This window comes from Garra rufa, chromosome 11, assembly GCF_049309525.1.
Source record: "Garra rufa chromosome 11, GarRuf1.0, whole genome shotgun sequence".
Classification (NCBI taxonomy): Eukaryota; Metazoa; Chordata; class Actinopteri; order Cypriniformes; family Cyprinidae; genus Garra; species Garra rufa.
Genome location: NC_133371.1, coordinates 40,681,642 through 40,702,106, shown reverse-complemented (window position 1 = coordinate 40,702,106; position 20,465 = coordinate 40,681,642). Strand labels below are relative to the sequence as shown.

At 35.5% G+C, this 20,465-nt stretch overlaps 2 protein-coding genes across 2 annotated transcripts; both read right to left on the bottom strand.

Annotated features, from left to right (window-relative positions):
* Positions 1–252: 252 nt before the first annotated feature.
* On the bottom strand, positions 253–11,948 carry LOC141345350 (B-cadherin). The gene is made up of 15 exons (XM_073850210.1): positions 11,904–11,948; positions 11,501–11,587; positions 10,905–11,054; positions 10,641–10,796; positions 10,342–10,486; positions 9,253–9,419; positions 7,791–7,919; positions 7,510–7,695; positions 6,860–7,104; positions 5,801–5,943; positions 2,525–2,749; positions 2,216–2,440; positions 1,327–1,460; positions 1,110–1,241; positions 253–462 (listed from the first exon to the last, which is right to left on the bottom strand). Exons 1-15 carry the CDS (start codon positions 11,946–11,948, stop codon positions 253–255), a joined length of 2,379 nt encoding a protein of 792 aa, XP_073706311.1.
* A 1,279-nt stretch (positions 11,949–13,227) lies between these two features.
* anln2 (anillin, actin binding protein 2) lies at positions 13,228–20,459 on the bottom strand. Its single transcript, XM_073850408.1, has 16 exons — positions 20,282–20,459; positions 19,894–19,988; positions 19,143–19,272; positions 18,926–19,061; positions 18,666–18,830; positions 18,442–18,568; positions 18,261–18,309; positions 18,050–18,112; positions 17,925–17,957; positions 17,675–17,696; positions 17,484–17,593; positions 17,187–17,240; positions 16,475–16,561; positions 15,937–16,044; positions 15,722–15,858; positions 13,228–14,559 (listed from the first exon to the last, which is right to left on the bottom strand). Exons 1-16 carry the CDS (start codon positions 20,393–20,395, stop codon positions 14,397–14,399), a joined length of 1,593 nt encoding a protein of 530 aa, XP_073706509.1. The 5' UTR covers positions 20,396–20,459; the 3' UTR covers positions 13,228–14,396.
* Positions 20,460–20,465: the final 6 nt, after the last annotated feature.

Genomic DNA, 20,465 nt, shown 5'->3' with positions numbered 1-20,465 from the left:
CTTGCTCCTCCTTGCACCCTTTTACTGCAGAGGATCTAATGGTGAGCAACTGATGCAATGCTAAATTTCTCCAAATCTGTTCCTATGAAGAAACAAACTCCTCTACATCTCTGATGACCTGAAGATGAGTCCATTTTCAGTCAATTTTAATTTTTGAAAGAACTATTCCTTCAATGATTAACAGCATATTTGGTAACACATTTCACACCACACTATTATATGCTTAGCCCTTTATAGTGATCAGAGCGTATATCACTCATCGTCTCCTCCAGCACACATGTCGGCCAGTTTCCTAAACTTAGGTCCCCAGTTCTGCAGATGTTGGAAGTCCTGATCTCCATTGCTAATGGACGACTCCAGGGAGCTGAGAGATCCGGCTTCAGACCCCTCACCCTCATGAGCAAACACCAGCATGGAGTCATATGGCGCCACATAGTGGTCATCCTCTGCTGTGCACAAATTCTACAGAAACACAGAGTCCAGTACTTTAGCATGCATGAAACTTATAATACTTTTACACATGCATTAAACTTTTGTGGATACAAACTCAGGGCCAACAAGCCTGTTGAACTCGTAGAAATCATGGTGACCCTTATGTACAGTACATATACACTCTTATTAAAAGATTAGTTTACTTTCAGAAAGAAATCCTGATAATTGACTCACCCCATGTCATCTAAGAAGTGGATGCCTTTCTTTCTTCAGTCAAAAAGAAATGAAGGTTACTGAGGAAAACATTTCAGGATTTTTCCCTATAGAGCGGACCCGCTTAATGGGGATCAGCGGGTAAAGGTCCAAACTGCAGTTTCATTGCAGCTTCAAAGGACTCTACACAATCCCAGCCGAGGAATAATGGTTTTATCCAGCAAAATGGTAATTTTCTAAAAAAAAAAAAATGTGTAAAAAATGTGGAGACTGCAATTTGGACCTTCAATCCATAGGCCACCATTAAAGTCCACTATATGAAGAAAAATCTTGGAATGTTTTCTCAAAAACGTACATTTCTTAACAACTAAAGAAAGAAAGACATTATCATCTTGGAAGACACGGGGGTAAGTAAATTATCAGGAATTTTTTATTATGGAAGTGATCCAAAACTTTAAACACACCTCATAAATGAAGTTTTCAATATCTTCGTTCTCGTCTGGATGTTGTCGATAGAAAACCGTAGGTGGGGCCATCGGGGCAATATCGTTAGAGAAAAGCTCTGGTCCGCTGCACAACAGGACCATATCAAAATCCTGCAACACACATATACATACAAAAAATAAACACTGAGCACAGTAAGACTGAACAAATGTATGATATGTGGAACAGCTTGTGTACCTGGTCCTGCTCCCCTCCTCCTTCCTCATTGTAACATAAAATATTGTCCCTGTCTTCTTCTGGCAGTTTGAACTGTTCCCACTTAACTTTACTCTGACACCTCCTCTTCAGGAGGAGAAGCAACAGTAACAGCACTATAGATAAGAAGAAATCACCATCAGCACTACTATATATATACAGTCAAGCCCAAAATTATTCATACCTCTGGCAAATTCTGACTTAAAGTTACCACAATGCACAGCCGCAGGTCCTCAGTGAGCTCCTTTGTCTTAGCCATGACTGTCCACAAACCAACAGCAGATAGCTTCTGTTTTTCACCTGTTGAGTTGATTAAAACAGCTGTTCCCAATGAATCAGGGTAATTATGATGCTTTAGAACAGCTTGGACTATTTGGAATGGTATAGAACTTTGAATTTTCCCATAGACTGTGACAGTTTACAACAGGTACGATTAATTTTGGACATGCTATTTTTGTTCAAATGTAAATAAAAGCTGAGAAATATTTTTTCCACAATGATGCCTCTTGTATATTGTCTTTTGGGAGAAGCCTGTGTCATTTCCGGTCAAAAAAAAAGACTTGCTGGTTGAATAAAAGTAACTTTAAGTCAGAATTTTCCAGGCGTATGAATAATTTTGGGCTTGACTCTCTCTCTCTCTCTATAAATATATATTCTGTATGTATGTATGCATACAATTTATTTAAAACATTTTTTTTCAGCAAGGAGGCATTAAATTGATCAGACTTGACAAATCTTTTGCAACAATGTAGTCTTGACTATTTCAAGTAAATGCTGTTTTTTATAAAAACTAAAAAAAAAACTAAAACCCAAACATATATATTAAAATAAAATGATAATAATAACACTAATGATAGTTTTTTTTGCTTACCAAGAAAGCATAAGATGGCCGCTAGGACATAGACTGACAGAGCAACGTCAGCAGCAGCAGCCTCATATATACCCCTGGAGCAGGTAACATCATCACCCTTACAGTCACACACCTCCACTATGATAGAAGAGTCCTGAAAAAACCTCTTAGAGTCGTATATACGCAATACCAGGCTGTATTTGCCAAAAGCCAGACTTACGAGTGGCTTCAACCACACCACACTGCCTGAGAAATGAGAGGAGAAGTGTAAGATATCCAATGTATTTACAAAAGAGTAGCAAAACTTAATATGAACTAGACTAGTCATACTGCTGGAGTTGCTGATGATGGTCCAGTTGCTTTGATATTCTTTAAGTAGCTCTGTGATGAAAGGTGGGCCATTTTCAGGCCCGTCTGGATCTGTGATGGTTAGACGGACGGACTTGGGTTCTGTGAGACACATTGAGAGACTGCGCTCCTCCAGTACTGGTGCGTTGTCATTAACGTCCAACAGCTTAATCACTAATGTCCCAGTTCCTGTGGCAGGCTCATCATCTACAGAAATAATGTAATGTAGTAAATCAGATATATTTTGAGCAACTTGACACAACTTGTAAATGACAGAAATGTATTTTTTGATTGATCTATCCTAAAGGCTTAGATGCACTACTTAGCAATTTGAAAAAGTCAATGCCAGACAGAAGCACTCTGTAGACTTCATCTGACAGACTTCACAGAAAATTACATAGTAAATGATGGGCACAGGCTCAGACTTTTTAGCTTCAGATTCCAATTATGAACATTTGCTGAAAATCTCACCCTCAGGCCATCCAAGATGCTGATGAGTTTTTCTTCGTCAGAACAGATTTGGAGAATTACTTGTGGATTATTGTGATGATTACTGCAGTGGATCTATTAGTGAGCAAGTGATGTAATGCTACACTTCTCCAAATCTGTCTGTTTAGCTGAATAAACAAACTAATCTACATTTTGGATGACCAGAGATTCTATTATAATTATATATATATATATATATATATATATATATATATATATATAAGTATTTGATCACCATGTGATTTTGCAAGTTCTCTTACTTAGAAATCAAGGAGGGGTCTACAATTTTTTCACTGTGAGAGACGGAATCCAAAAATAAAAATCCGGAAATCACATTGTATGATTTATTTGTGAATTACTGTGTCAAATAATTATTTGATCACTTGCTCACAGAGAGATTTCTAACCCTCAAAGACCTGTTATTTTTGCATTGCACGGAAGGTTCCCCTGCTTAAGTCAGCCCATGTCCAGGCCTGTCTGAAGTTTGCCAGGGACCATCTGGATGATCCAGAGGAGTCATGGGAGAAAGTCCTGTGGTCAGATGAAACCAAAGTAGAACTTTTTGGTCTTAACTCCATTCGCCGTGTTTGGAGGAAGAAGAATGATGAGTATCATCCCAATAATACCATACCTACAGTGAAGCATAGGGCTGGAAGCATCATGTTCTGGGGGTGTTTTTCTGCACAGGGGACAGGACGACTGCACTGTATTAAGGAGATGATGAACGGGGCCATGTATTGTGACATATTGGGCAAAAACCTCCTTCCCTCAGTCAGAGCATTAAAGATGGGTCGTGGCTGGGTCTTCCAACATGACAATGACCCAAAGCACACAGCCAGGAAAACCAAGGAGTGGCTCCGTAAGAAGCATATCAAGGTTCTGGAGTGGCCTAGCCAGTCTCCAGACCTAAATCCATTAGAAAATCTTTGGAGGGAGCTGAAACTCCGTGTTGCTCAGCAACAGCCCCGAAACCTGACAGATCTAGAGAAGATCTGTATGGAGGAGTGGGCCAAAATCCCTCCTGCAGTGTGTGCAAACCTGGTGAAGAACTACAGGAACCGTTTGACCTCTGGAATTGTTAACAAAGGCTTCTGTACCAAATATTAAAAATTTTTGACTCAAGTGATCAAATACTTATTTGACACAGTAATTCACAAATAAATTGATTAACAACCCTCTGGGCCTCTTCGGTCATTTTTGACCGAAAAATTTTATGTTTTGAATTTTTAAAAATCGTAGCTTCATCAGAATGAGATGACGCTTGGTGACTTTTGTTGCATTAGCTATGTGAGTACAAAAAAAAATCAGTGACATGATTCGGATATGTTAAAGGGTCAAAAAAAAAATAGTCACACTTGGCTCCTTCGCGGTCAGAAATGACCGACATAGGAAATGAATGGGAAATACGAAAAAATGTGATAATTCAGATAATCTTTTGGTAATACAAGCTACAAATGAGCAACTGTGCTGAAAAGAAGTGTTCAGCAAGCAAGGACTGACACTCTAAAATAACAAAAGTACAGAACTGACACACACACGCACACACACACGCGCACACACACACACACAGACACACACACAGACACACAGAAATAAGCAGAAAAATGCAAAACCTGATATTTATCCAATCAAAAAAATATCTAAACCTTGCCAAAATTTATCTTTTAGAATGTCTGAATATATTTCTAAATGCAAAGCCTAATAAAATGAAGAAACAGTAAAAAGAAAAAAAAACAACAGGAATCCCAAAGCCCCTGTATATATGTTTATAGTAGAGTGCGGATCGGGCCGCATTTTTCTGTCCGAGCCCGGCCCGAGTCCGACAGAGCAGTAACCGAACCCGACCCGAGCCCGACAAGCATTCAGATATTTATGTCCGAGCCCGATCCCAGCCCGACACAGTTAAAATCTCTTTTTTCACTCATACTAATGACACATGCACTTTTTTTGTGTGGAAAGCCCGCTTTTATTAAGCAACTGTAAAAAAAGCGTTCTGAAATGTCAACAGATGAGAGCGTCAGTGCACACTGGGCAAAAAGTGCCGTTATAACACGGGCGCACTATCGCGCTGAGGTGACCGAGCCCGACCCGAACCCGAGCATCCTTTCTAAATATCTGTCCGAACCCGGCCCGACCCGTCGGGTTCCGTCGGGTACCGTCGGGCTCGGCTCGGATATCCATCCTCTAGTATATAGGGAGACACAGGAGTTTACATGGCATTACACAATTTTTTATTTTTTATGCCACTAGATGGTGCAATTTTCACTTTAAAAAAATGGATTTTAAATGCTTTTACTCTATTTTAATGTGAAATGTTGTATTTTTTGAAAAATAATAAATACATAATTAATTAAAAAATATAATATAAAATATAATTCTACTGGGAAAAAATTGCTCATTAAAACTGTATAAATATTGCATAGATTCATAAAAAATGCTCAAAATTCTAAATAATAATTACAAAATATTATTGAACAAAAATATATTTAATTGATTTTCCTGAAGAAAAAAAAAAGTTACTTTTTAAGGCTTCGGTCACTTTTGACCGCGAGGGAGCCAAGTGTGACCCCTTAATGAGGAGGCCCAGAGGGTTAAAAAAAATCATACAATGTGATTTCCACTCACAGTGGAAATGCACCTATGCTGAAAAACTGTAGACCCCTCCATGATTTCTAAGTAAGAGAACTTGCAAAATCACAGGGTGATCAAATACTTATTGACCTCACTGTATATATTTATATGCATACAGTATTTATATATTTTAATTACCATTGTCATATGCCAGTACTAAGACTGTGTACTGTTCATTTCTTATGAATGAGGCCTCTCTGTCCAGTGAGCTTCTGACTTTGATAAGTCCAGTGTCCTCTGTGATCTCCAGCCAGTTTGCAAAGTCTTGCAGCAACTTATATCTGATATCACAACACAAATATGTGGCAGAAGAAATAAACACATGACAGACACAGTAGTGCTTAAACATGCAAAAATACAATAGGAAGTTTGGTTCTTACAGTAGCAAAATCATGGTTTTGTTTGGATATGTTTTTTTTTTTTCATATTTGTATTTTGCATTTTTTATTTCAGTTTATATGTACAAAATTATTAGAACACTAGTATTTTCACCAGCTAAAAATGGTTTTAAGTCAGTTAAGTCACTTTTGCTGTAGTGTGTCTGTAGGAAATATCAGTTTGCAATTCCAAACATTCATTTTGCCATTAATTGTAATAATCCATTAAAATTGTGTCATAAAAAAATAATGTCATAAAAAGATTTTCTTTATCAGTTAACTTTTATTAACTAAATTAAATCAACATTTGGTGTAACCATTTAAATCAGCTTTTGCCCTATAGGTGCACTTGCGCATAGTTTTTCCGGTAGCTTTGCAGGTAGGACTCTTGAAGCAGGTAGGAATTTTCCACAGGTCTTCTGGATCGAGTCTGTCTCAGTTCGTTCTGTTTCTTCAGATCTCTTTGTGGAGCACTGGCTGTTGTCAGACTCCTTGTGCAAACAAAAATCTCACTGAATTATTAAAGGCAAAATGAATGTTTAGAAATGAAAACTGATATTTCCTACAGACAAACTACAGCAAAAGATATAAATAACTGACTTAAAACCATTTTAGCTGGTGGAAATGTTCACCACTGTATTTCTTTCAGTTAGTATTATCTAATATTTAAATTTCATTTTATTTCAGCTTTATTTCAATTAACAAAAATGCTTTAATACTTTTATTTAATGATAAAAACCCTGCTAGCTAATAAAAAAGGGGTTTAATGATATGACGCATAGTATAATTGTGTTGTTTTGTGTTTGTATCCATGTAAAACCTTATTTGCTGCTCTCTAGCAGTGTCTGGGTCATTGGCTGTGTATTTGGAGATGGTGCCGCCCACTTTGAGATCCTCATGAATCATGATCAATTTCTCTGCAGGCTCAAAGACTGGCGGCTCGTTTACATCCTGCACCGTAATGGTGACCATAGCAGTGGAGGTGGCCAAAGGAATAGCAAAAGGAACCTCGTTCTTGACAACCACCAGCAGAGAAAAACTCTCGCTTTGCTCAAAGTCCAGACCCTAAAATTGGGTGGACAAATGGATTTTATTTTCTGAGGAAAATCTGAATGCTTAAAAAAAAAAACAACACCTTACTATACTAGCCAAATTTCTGGTGTCTTTAAGATTTTTAAAAGAAGTCTGTTTTTGAAAGAAATCTCTCACCAGTGCTGCATTTTTAAACAGTAATAGTTTGAAATATTATTACTAGTATTAAATTACTTTATTTGAATAAAATTGTTTATTTTGAATATTTTAAAATGCAATTTATTCCTGCGATGTACATGCTGAATTTTCATGAACCTTCAGAAAAATGCTAATTTGTTCCTCAAGAAATATTACTTATTATTATGAATGTTGAAAACATTCAAACCTTAGGGTCTAAGTGTGTTATATATTCAGCTTGATATATAAATGCATATTCACTTTTGATGCTGTGATGATTCCCTCCATCCCGGTGGGGCCGGTGCTGATATTAAAAAACCCTTTTTCATTGCCCTGGATGATGGTGAACCTTGCCACTGAGTTTGCAGTTGAAGGCTCATCTCCATCTGTGACATCCAACCTTGCAACAATTTCACCAGCCTTATTTTCTTGTACTGTACCTGCATACTGCCAAAACACACACAAACATACCGTTTCATAACTATGCAACACCAGATGTGTTTGGACAATTCAGCTTGAAGCCAAAACAACAAAGAACTTACATTTCTTTGTCCGAACTTAGGGGCGTGATCATTGCTATCAGTAATTTTGATAGTGACCATACAGGTGGATGAAAGACCGTGACCATCCATATCTGCCGCCTCCACATCCAGATTATACTCAGTTTCAGTCTGTTATCACAGAGATGGCAACAAAAGACAACCATGTTCAGATGATGGTTATAAAACAACATAAGCATTCAAAAGTTTGGGGTCAATTAGTTTTTTTTTGTTGTTGCTAGATTTATCAAAATGTACTAAATTATGTTCTTGTGAAATTTCTATTCATCAAAGAAGCTTAAAAAAATGCATAACAATTAATTGTCTGCTTTTACAGCAATCTACACATTTATTTTTTTTAATTCTCAAAGTTAACTTTTTGCCCGAAAGTGATAAGACTGTGATTAGATTTTAGATAGTTGCCTTGAACGTGAGAACATGTGCATTATAGCCTATTCGAAATATGTGGTTTACTATCAGGTTTATGATTCCTGAACAACTTGTATAAAAGTTGAGTGATTGTGTAAGTTAACATTACAGGTTTCAATCTCTCAGTATATTTCGAGACCATGTTTAACACAAATGGTTCATAGAGCATTATTTTCAGCTTTATATTTGGTTTATAAAACAGTTTTCTCAGGGTTTTTTTTTTTTCATCGATTGAGCCCCTAAAATAAATCAGTTAAAAAATATAACCTATTTCCTTTGTGCATCGCTGCCATCTTACTATAAATAAAACAAAAGCATGGATGCACATGAATTGACATCTACTTGCTCAAAATTAGACTTTTCTTATGGTAGTGCCTCTAATATCAAGCCCTAATGTCCAATACACATCCTAGCGGCACAGAAACCATGACACAAAACAGGCTAATAGCATCAAATTTGCCAAGTTGAAGGGTTTATAAAAAAAGATGGGTACTGTAAAAGAGTGTTTAATATTTGGCTTTCATTAGGGCAGTACTGTATGCCATATGTAAATGCCTTAGGTCTCTGTAATGCATGCTTTGTGGAGGCCAAGAAACCACACTGTGAAATGGGCTGATGGCGCAATAGGGCCTTAGTGTGCATTGTCCTATATGCTACGTTTAATGGCTTCTTGTGTGTATATTTCTTATTTTTGCAAAGGTCCTTGAGGCTATGTAATACAGTGCTAAGAATATTGTAAGAAACCTAAAATGCTTATAACTCTTTCTATTAAAAAAAAAACCTCAGCAAAACACAAACACTTTTCCATAATCTGTTTTTTTTTTCTTAATACTTTTCCAGATTTGGAAAATACTTGTATCAAATTCCATACTTTTCCAAACTGATAGGAACCCTGATATTAGACCTTCTGCTCCAATAATTGGATAAGTGAGACAAGACTGTTCAAAATGTTGCCTAACATACACATTTGTGCAATTAATACACGCAGTGCAGTCATAGTGATGTTACACTATAGGAATGTTTACAGTTTTAGTACCTCTCTGTCTAAAATGCCCATAGTGGCCAGGCTGATGACTCCACTGGTTGGATCAATGAGAAACACCCCACCATTGGGTTTCTGTTTCACCAGTTTGTAACGCACAATTGCATTTCCGGTTTCTGGGTCATCAATGTCTTTTGCTGTCACTTGAATGACAGGCACATCTATAGGAGCATAAAACATAGTGTTTATGTAATGTCACCTTGTAAGTAACAAATGCATAGTTATTAAAAGTAGGGCTGTCACGATTCCTCGATTCAATTCAAGCACTCGATTTTGTTGAGTAACCAGCCAAATAATGGAGGTGGCACATTTTCCAAAGCTGCATGCATAATTTAAACCCATTTAAAAATAATAAGCATAATGCCTTTGTGAACTCAAACACCCTATGATTCAATTAAATAAATATATGCGATGCAAGTTTAATAGATGTGCTTGAATTATTTACACGTGTGTAGGTTACATCTGAGCGTGTCTCAGTAAACGCTGTAAATGCTGCTCCACACAAACATTTATCATTTATGTGTGGAGCCTCTCAAACTCCATCTTAGCATATTGCTCTGAGTTTGGAATAATTATAACGTTCATCTGGGAATGCAACATGCTCCATTTAATCAGATTTGTGAAGTAAATCATTTATAAGCACAGGGCAATACATTATTATCTTTCTAAATATCCATCAGACTGAAGATATTTTAGCGGTAATGTGACTAAAAATGTTTAAGACACACTGAATCTGAATTTAAGACTAAGATAATTTTAAGACTTTTTAAGGCCTTTTATTAGGAAAGTGTTATTTAAGATATTTTAATACTTTTTAAGGACCTGCAGAAACCCTGTTGAACCCTCGCTCTGAGTTTACACGTTTTGATGTCCACATATTCAAGAAATTATGGCTGTGGCATTTCTGTTGTAAAGAAATGGCCTAATAATAAAGATTAAAGTGGATATTTGAATTAAATGTTGTTTAGTCAATATTAAACAAAAATCTGCAGATTACTCAACTACCAAAATAATTGTTAGTGACAGCCCTAATTGAAAGATATGTCTTAGACTTAGAATGATTGAAGAATCTCCACATCCTACTTTTTTTTGCCCTTTCTGGGACTTCTCCCATAAAAGGATTCTCGGTACACAAGGGCTTGTTGTCATTTTGGTCAATAACTTTGATGATGAGATTGACAGGTTTTTCACTGTAGCTTTGATCCTCTGCTGCAGCATTAATTGTGAGCTGCACACAAACACACATAGTATACAGCATTTATCAACACAAAATACTTCGGTAAATTTACATGCAAACTGAAACAGTTTTTAAGTTCTTATAAATGCTTAAATCAACATAATAAAAAAAAATCTAGGTTCTTCGAGCACCACATGTCACTCACAATGTATTCTGCTATTTCCTCTCTATCCAGGCTTTTGGTCACCCATAACCAGCCTGCCTTTTTTCCCACTGTGAAAACACCCTTGGGCGGCTGATCTGCTCCAGGGCCTGTGATTTTATAAATCATTTTCATGGAATCAGCAGCTGTGGACTTCATCTGTGGACAAAATATAAAAACAAAGATTAGAACCTTGTTAAAACCAAGACAGAGCAAACAGGACAATAATTGCAAATTAAAAACAGGACATATAGGAGAGAGATACACCTGCACCACTGCCTTTGGGAATGGGCCTTTATCATTTTCTGCAATACTGACATGGGGAATCAACCAGTCCCTTTTTTTTCTGATCATGCCATTAGATGTCTTGGGAATAACTGTCATCGAGACATAATGTGACTCTGGAGTTGTGCTATTCTGAAATGACAAATGTAAATCGAATAAACAAATATGTAAATGCTTTTGAACTTCAGCACGGTGGTTACAAAAGCGGTTTTACAAGAAAATACTCTTTCAGTCTTTTTTCTTTAATATTTCATGTTTGCCTCAATGTGCTACTTGCCATTTCTTTGTAATCATGTGAAATATTTCAAAGCGAAAATAATTCCTGCATCAACTTTCTGCATAGTGTGATGAACTACACCTGATTTGAATCCTCAAAAAAAATGTCCATTTGGTTAAATGTAATTGAAAATACAAGATAAATTTTGAATGATTAGATTGCAGATTACACTTGTTTTTGCAATGAATTTCATTTAAAATTGTATGTAAACGTCAAATACTTGAGGCCACTATACATTTTAGAAATAACTAGAGCATTAAAAAACATTTGTAAATACAGGATATTGATTTAATTCATGTACCTGCCAAAGTGTGAAATGCATGAAATGTCCTGGTTGAATGGCTGCTAAATGCTCTGGTATGATCTCTCCATGGATTGTTAATACCATCTGTTAAAACATAGAAGGGAAAAAAGATTTTGTGAAGTTTTGTATAAAAAACAAAGTTGCATTCAATTCCTAGGTGGAGTAGCAACAAAAATATTAATTCACATGCATTTATTTATCCTCCATTATGTAATAAAATCTACAAATATGATTACTATGAACAATTTACACATTCAGTAATCTAAACAATGACAAATCAATACTAAATAATATTACATAAGTACTTAATAAATATATATAATTTTATTGGAAAACATTTGCAGACCAAAATACACATATATAAAACAAAAAGACAAGAACATGACATGAAAGCACTTACCAGACACAAAACACAGGTGAAACTTCCTCTAGTGAACTTCTTCATATACACAGCAATACTTAACAATATAAAGAATGAGAAATGCATGCTTTCTCTGTGTCTTGTCTGCTATCTTGTCAGTTCCCAGGTTAAGCTTTACTGTAAAGTCAGATCCTAGTATGTGTGTGTGCATTTGCATGTTTATGGGAAGGCGTTGAAGGCAACAGTCAGAAAACAATAAGCTTACTGACAGATATAGTGGCATGTTTAAAAGCATAAAGTAACCTATGTGAGGGTCATGCATGGAACATTTAAATGGCAGCTTTAACAAACTACATACATCGATGCCATGTAATAAAAACTATTTACAAAGTAAAATATAATTATTATATATTTTATAACTAAATGCAATCTGTTTATGTTGCAGCAACCCTTAGGGCAAACAGAGACAAAAGTGCTGCTATGTCATCATGGAAAAATAACTTCATGAGAAATGTTTTGTGATGGAGATGCTCTATATATTGTAAATAGGTTCACATCTGGTGAGCTTGCTTTTATAAAACTGTTCCATAATTAAAGGGCCAGTTCAGCAAAAAATGAAAATTGTCATCATTTACACACCATCATATTGTGACAAACATGTATGAGTTTTTTTTTTTTTTCTTGTTGAATATAAAAGATATTTTGAAGAATGTGGATAACCAAACACTTCCATAATAGGAAAAAAATACTATGGAAGTCAATGGGTACCAGCTACTGTTTGGTTACCAACATTCTTCAAAATTCTTCTTTTGTGTTCAACAGAAAACAAAATAAATAAACTCTTAAGTTTGAAATAATATAAGGGTGAAATATGAGAAGTGATTTGTGATGGAGATGCTCTATATATTGTGAATAGGTTCACATCTGGTGAGCTTGCTTTTATAAAACTGTTCCATAATTAAAGGGCCAGTTCACCCAAAAATAAAAAACTGTCATCATTTACCCACCCTCATGTTGTACCAAACATGTATGAGTTTTTTTTTTATTATTATTGAATATAGAAGATATTTTGAAGAACGTGGATAATAGCCATTGACTTCTATAATAGGAAAAAAAAAATACTATGGAAGTCAATGGGTACCAGCAACTGTTTGGTTATCAACATTCTTCAAAATTCTTCTTTTGTGTTCAAAAGAAAAAAAAACCTCTTAAGTTTGAAATAATGAGGGTGAAATATTAATTTGCTGAAATACACTGGACAGAACAAGTAATGATTGTTTAAAATTACTAATTTGCACATTTAATGTTTGTAAAAAAAAAAAAATCTGCCACCAAGTTTAAAAGAAAAACAAACACTTCTGGCTTTAACAGCCATATTTATTTTATAGTACCTTTACCAGGATATTTCATATAGTTTTATATAGTCTTACACAGCAATAGCATGAGACCCTTGGCAAAAACACATATATGGAACAAACATGGCACAGAAATACTTCCCATCAGTTTCAGTTTTGCAGGACAAACAGATATAACCCACTGAAGCTTCAAATAAACCTCAACCTAGATATAAGGTTGTACATCACTCGCTCTCCCCCTGGAAGCATGAACAATCATACAGCATTTTCAGATTGACAGCTCTGTAGTGTTATTCTTCATTCCAGATTTGAACCCAAGAACCCCAAACGACCATCATATTAGAGTTTAAACTCAATCGTTTAGTTTATGCTGGCCAGACTGTCTCCTAAAAATTTAATGCAAGGCCAGGTAGTCCCAAAATCATTTTGTAGTAAACAATAATAAGTGTTTTTCAATCAAATCATAAGCAGCTATACTATGAAACTGTCCTCCCAGAAAAATCATAAGCTATAGGATAAAGGACATACTTCATATATTGTACATTCAAATAAAAAAACGATACTCCCTTCTAAATGCAGACTGCAGTATGACAGCCACATAAATTGTTCCCAGAGTAAATGAGAAAGCAACTAATATAAAAAGCTTTAGACAAGTAGTGCTTCCCTACTAACGCAGTAAACTTAACTCAATCATGTAATTTAGGACACCCTTATACATAGGCAAAACCCAAAACAGATTATTGCATTAAAAAGTAAACCATTTCAGTTAATCATTCAATTATGAGCAACTGTCTGAATAAGGCAGGAGATAAATAAACATTCATGTAGGCACTTTGGAGACTTACCTTATGCATTCAAACCAGGCTGCTCTTACTACATGGCTTACCTGAAAATCTATCCTTATAGTGTGGTAAACAAGTACAACCTCTAAGATGTAATGATAAATCAGAAATCTTAAATATGCCACAATTATGTTAGCATCTAATAAAGAATTAGGACAGGCTTATGTTTTTATATAGATTATGATGCACTATCATGTAAAACAGTCCCGTTTGGCTGCCCCCGAGTTTATTCCCAGAAGCTCTTCATGTATTTTTTTTTTTTTAGTGCCTCATGTGATCTTCGCAGAGATCTCCTTTCTTAGTGTTACATGGTGAGGGTTCACATTTGTGTCGTGTTACAGGATGCTCTCACGAGAGTTTCCGGTGTTAGAGGACATGCTGGCCCTGTCATCATTGGAGACAGGCTTCTTGTTCCAGGTTAGAGAGTCCAGTAAGGTCTGATTCAGTTTCTCCATCCAGTCAGACCTCTCCTCTCGTGTGTCCGCTGAAAACCAGCACCTGCACAACAAAAGATCAGTTACATACAAATTTAAACCAATAGTCTATTGTAAACCGATACTAAATGCTAAAGTCATAATGAAACAGAAGTAGCAGATTCTTTGTGCCTCTTGTCCTTACCAAGCATGCACTTATTTGATCCAAAGTACAGCAAAAACTACAATTTTAAAATATTTTTATTATTTTAAACAATTGGTTTCTATGTGAACAGATTTTAAAATGTAATTTTTTTTCCTGTGATCAAAGCTGATCAAAGTGTCATATGATCCTTCAGAAATCATTTTCTTATTTTATTATTATTATCATCAATATTTAAAACAGTTGAGTAAATTTTTTTCAGGATTCTTTGATGAATAGAAAGATCAGAATTCATCTGAAAGAAAAAGCTTTTGTAACATTATACACTATATAATTGAAAAGCTTGGAGCCAGTATTTTTTTTTTTTTTAATTTTTTTTTTTTTGAAATTTAGAAAATTATTTTTTATTTAGCAAGGATGCTTTAAATTGATCTAAAGTGATGATAAAGACATTTATAATGTTACAAAAGATTTATATTCCAGATAAATGCTGTTCTTCTAAACTTTATATTCATCAAAGAAACCTGAAATAAAATTCTTCTCAGCTGCTTTCAACATAACAATAATAAATGTTTTTTTGAGCAGCAAATTAGAATATTAGAATCATTTCTGAAGTATCATGTGACTGGAGTAATGATGCTAAAAATTCAGCTTTAAAATCACAGGAATAAATTACATTGTAAAATATATTGAAATAGAAAACAGTACTTTTAACTTTACTGTGGATCAAATAAATGCAGGTTCTGTGAGCAGAAGATACTTAAAATTCTTACTGTTCAAAAACATTTGGCTGGTAGTGTATATTGCATTTAAAAAACATTCATTTCATGTCAGGTTTAGGAATGAAATTAAAAGAATATTTCAGAACTGAATGCATAAATGTGAAGCTCATTTGAACAAACCCCTTTTCTAGATAGAGGATTTTCTAATTTTTTCATCTTTTTTGCAGATCTACAAACATGGTGACTTTGCATGTCTCCTTTTTATGATCCATGGAAAATGATGTGGCATACAAGGTATGGTGATGACAGAAGTTTAATTTTAGGCTGAACTATTTCTTTTAGTAAATTCATGGATGCATTACTTCTTTAAGGTCTGGCTGTGCTCTTGCTGGAGGGTGTTAGTCTCGACTAATTCAAAGGTGTGTGGCCGTGCACAGCACTCTCGCTCCACAGGCCTGACGCTGCAGAAGCCAAAGAGAGACAGACTGCCATCTGCTGGCTGGAAGATAAGGAGAAGATTAAAAACATTAATGAGGAGAAGGATACACATTATTAACAAATTATTGCACAATCCCACCTTGTTGCCCATCTCATTAGGGTAGTTCCAGTAGAGCAGGTGTCCTCCTTCAAGAAGGAAGTAGAACCTCTGCCAAGATCCAAAGCCACTTACATCCTCAAACATGGTCTACACGAGGAGAAAAAAAAAAAGTCAGAGCTTGAAATTGGCAAAAACAAAGCACATTTCATACGGAAACACATCATAAAGCACATAAAGAATACATTAAAATCAAACTGAGATTACAGTTAAAATGTATGTATGTAACCAGGGAGAAGCTGTTGCAACTCTACTATTCAACACATGGAATATTCTTGTTTCCTAAGCCATTCTCAAACAGCTTGCATTCAAATGGATCAGACTGTGACTAAAAAGATAAGCCGCTAACGTATTTCACATATCTGCTTTGCAAATATGCACTGCCAACTAAATTTTCAATTTTTTTGCTTATATACAAATTAATCAAAGGACTACAGATATGGCAAGTGCCTTTTCCATGTGATCAAACAAGCTAAACAAAGCATCAGTCAGGTTCTGAGAAATATATACAGCAACTCACCAAAAAGCCCTGATGCTGGACGTTGGAATGGCCTTCGCTGTGCAGCCGCAGATATATGTGGCCCTCTAGAGGAGAGAGGAAGGGAACCTGCACAGTGTAACAAAAAGGTTAGTCACAACAGGAAAAAACAACAAATGTGCATGTTAAAATGAAGAAATATTGCTCAAATATTTAGTAATGACTTATCACATTACAGTACAGCTGTAAGACAAAAAGAACAGGCTCTAAAATAGCCATAATTTCTGAATGGTTCATATTTAAACTACTTCTCCATTTGTTTTTAAAAACTGTAACATTTAAAGAACATTCATTTGAACTAAACCTTAAACAGCATTTATTTAAAAAAAAAAAATCTTTTGTAATATAAATGTCTTTATCACTTTTGATCAATTTAATGCATCTTTGCTGATAAAAGTATTAAATTATTTAAATTATTAAAATGTGTTAAATGATTAATTATATTGCATTTTCTAGGTCTGGAAGTAAAATTCCATGATATCTCAGTAATAAAACATAAAATTAAGAGAACACAGGGTAATTATGGGGATAATTTTTTTTTCCTCCAAAGCAAATTAACTTAATTTAAATATGATCATCATCTTACGGACCACTGCACAAGCCAGGGGATTCATTAATAGTAAATAGATGAATAAAAGAAAATGTGCAAAGCCCACTAAACCAGAAGCAGAGACTACGGTGGAAAGAGTGACACCTTTTCCTGAAACTCATCTCCAAGGAGTCGCCTGATTTTGCCTTCAAATTTCATCTAAGTGGAGAAAAACAGGAAAGATGGACAGAATCCCAGTTACATGACCACAACCACACCACAGTGCAAACACAACACAGAACAACCACTGATTTCCTGGTTAACCTGCTTAAGTGAAAATTAAGTGTGTAGAAGTTTAAACAAATTTTTTTTAAATAAAAACAATTGTCAGTGACACAACATGTGCTCAAATGTGAGGACAACAACACACAAACACTCTTTTCTAATTTGCTGTATCAATACCTTGTCCAGAGGAAACTTGCTCTGTCCCAATGAATTCAGGGTAATCTTGTGAGAGCCTACTAATGTGAAGTTACTAGAGCGCTGGGCACTCAGACCAGGCAGAGTAGCAGCTATAACAGACAGAAAATAAATATTAGTATCTGATACCACCAATCAACCAATGACTAAATTAATAATTGATGGATACTTACAAGTCACACTCTGATTAGATTTCTAGAAAAACAAAAATAGACATTTGGATGAGATGAAGCTTTCCATCATTCAACAAATTTAATAACACAATGTGCCTCTGAATTGTTTCTGAAAGTATTCTTATGCGCCCACTTGAAAAGTGAGATTTTCTTAACATTATAACATAATTACAGAAAATACATTTGTTTAGATCATGTTTCATGAATGAGACCCAATGATGGTAAGAAAACAGACAGAGAAGATACGTACTGTAATGCTGTGGAGAATCTTCTTGGGTGTCACCTAGAAACACAAACATTTTGCTGTAACTGTGCATTGCTAAAAGTAATAAAAACACTCTGCTTTCTCAACATAATGTGTAAAAGTGTACAAACCCTTGACTTTGTAGAGCTGCGGAACTGCTGATTCATACTGCAGGTATTACTCTGAGTACTGGACTATAAAACATAATGCACAATAACACCTAATTATAAATTAGAAAATGCAAGGTAAAGCTTGAGTAAAAAAGCTTCTTTAATAAATGAAATAAATGAAAAATAAATGAATGAAAACAAAAATATTTGGTTGTAAATGATCTCTACCCACCAAACTGTAGACCTCAACATCAATCTCAAAATTGGAGCGAATGTCTTGTCTGTGTAAGCAAAAGATTCAATCCAATGTAAATCACTTCTGTTGTTTTTAAAAACCTTCTCTTAAAAGCATTATGCAGTTTTAGACTCTGACATAAGTTTAAAGAAGCATTGTATGTAGCAGGTGGGCTTACAGTGTAATAGAAGTCGGGAAGGTGATGGTGTCTCCATTTTGGGCATCAGCAGCTGTAGCCAAAGGCGTTGCCACAATATTACATGGGCCATAACGGACCAAAACGAAGAAGTAGTGTGTTGGGCGGCCTTTATAGAGACAGAAGCCATAACAAATTGTGTGAGAACATCAACATTGTGCAATGAAGATTCATCTTGTCTTTAATAAATAAGCATTAACGCTCACCTGTCCGAGCAGAGCACACAAACTCCACCTTGAGGGGCAGCTGGATGCTGCTGATGCTGACTGTGCCTCTGCAGGGCTGCAGAGGTGCACTCTGGGAGTCTTGTTTATTAGACTCACCCTCTCTCAGCCTGCTGACCTCCGCCAGTAAGGCTGCTCTTTTCTCACCTGCATTAGCCAGATGAATGAGAGACAAATTAGAGCATGCAGTCTCAGTGATATGCACGAGGTTTGCTTGCTTTGCTGGCTGATGTTCTACTTACTGGAGACAAGCAGGAGTTTCTCAGCTTCGGCCTCCTGCAGGGAACCTTTCCCATGTTCCTCATCACTGCAGCAGCTCAGTGCTTGCAGCGTCTGTGTGATGATAGTCTGCAGCTTGGCTGCCTCCTCGTTTAAAGCCTTAATGGACAAAATACAATCACCTACATCAGATCTTGCATGCATGAAGTCTCCTAAAATACCCTTGTATAATTTTCAAACCTTAATTTTCTCCTTGATGTTTATGGGCTTTTTTGAGCATTTCTTCTCCTGAAACTGCTTCTGAACTCCAGGTGTCAAGTTCTGAGTAGAAGTGGGATGGATCTTCCTCTGTAAGCGGTAGGCGTCAATGCTGACAGTAGGGTAAAAAGATAAATATCAGTGGTTGACCAATATATAGAGCTGAGTGGCTCTTGATCAATGAAATACTGATATGCACTACCTTTCAACAGATTTATAAAAATAATTTAATAGTTTTATTTTGCAAGGATGCATTAAAGTGTTCAAAAATGACAGTAAAGACATTTATAACGTTACAAAACTCTCTCTATTTTTTTTTTTTTTAAACGTGGTTCTTTTGAACTTTCTATTCATCAAAAATGCTAAGAGACAAGAGAGTTTCCACAAAAAAATAAATTAAACACTGATGATAAGAAATATCAGCATATTAGAATGATTTCTGAAGGATCATGTGACACTGAAGACTGGAGTAATGGTGCTGAAAATTTTGCTTTGCTATCACAGAAATAAATTATACTTATATATATATATATATATATAAGTCAACTTAAATTGTATTAATTATTCACAATATTACTGTTTTTACTGTATTTTTTGATTAAATAAATGGCTGATTTATCAGTCTAATCACTAGTAAAAAAGCATGTACTACCAGTAAATAGCAAAATGGACAACAATACAGAATAACAAAGCTCTTTACAAATGTTTATTGTTATGATTTAAGTAAGCGCACCTGTATAAGGGTGGAACGTTGTCAGCAGGACTAGCTGTCATTTCTTCAGGTGAGGGCGGTTGGACTGATGGCTCAGGCACAGTGATTTCAATCTTCTGTAGGAACATTCGGAAACACATTTTTGATCTTCTTAACCAACTAGTACATTTATATCTATGTAATCAATTACACTCTTAGACTGTAACTCAAAGGTGTGTGTATCTGTATAATTAAAAATTCATATTCAAAATACTGCCTGGCATTTAATTATATATAAAATGCGGTATAATAATTATGCTAAAAGGCATTTTTATGAAAACTTTCTTTGACAAGCACTTCTAAAGCAATTTCTTTTAATCACTGGCTGTTACTATATGAACAATTAAAATGTCTTCAATCAGACCAATACCATTGGTGTGACAACAGCCTCCACAGATTTGCTGAGAGGAGAGAGGATACAGCTGGGTGGCAGGGTTAGGAAGTCCTCATCCCCCATGGAGGTGCTCCCCTGCTTTTCCTCCATTTCTCCTTCTCCATCATCAACAGACTGGAGCTCCTTCTCTGTTGCAGAACTGCCATCAAGTGTTTCTTCA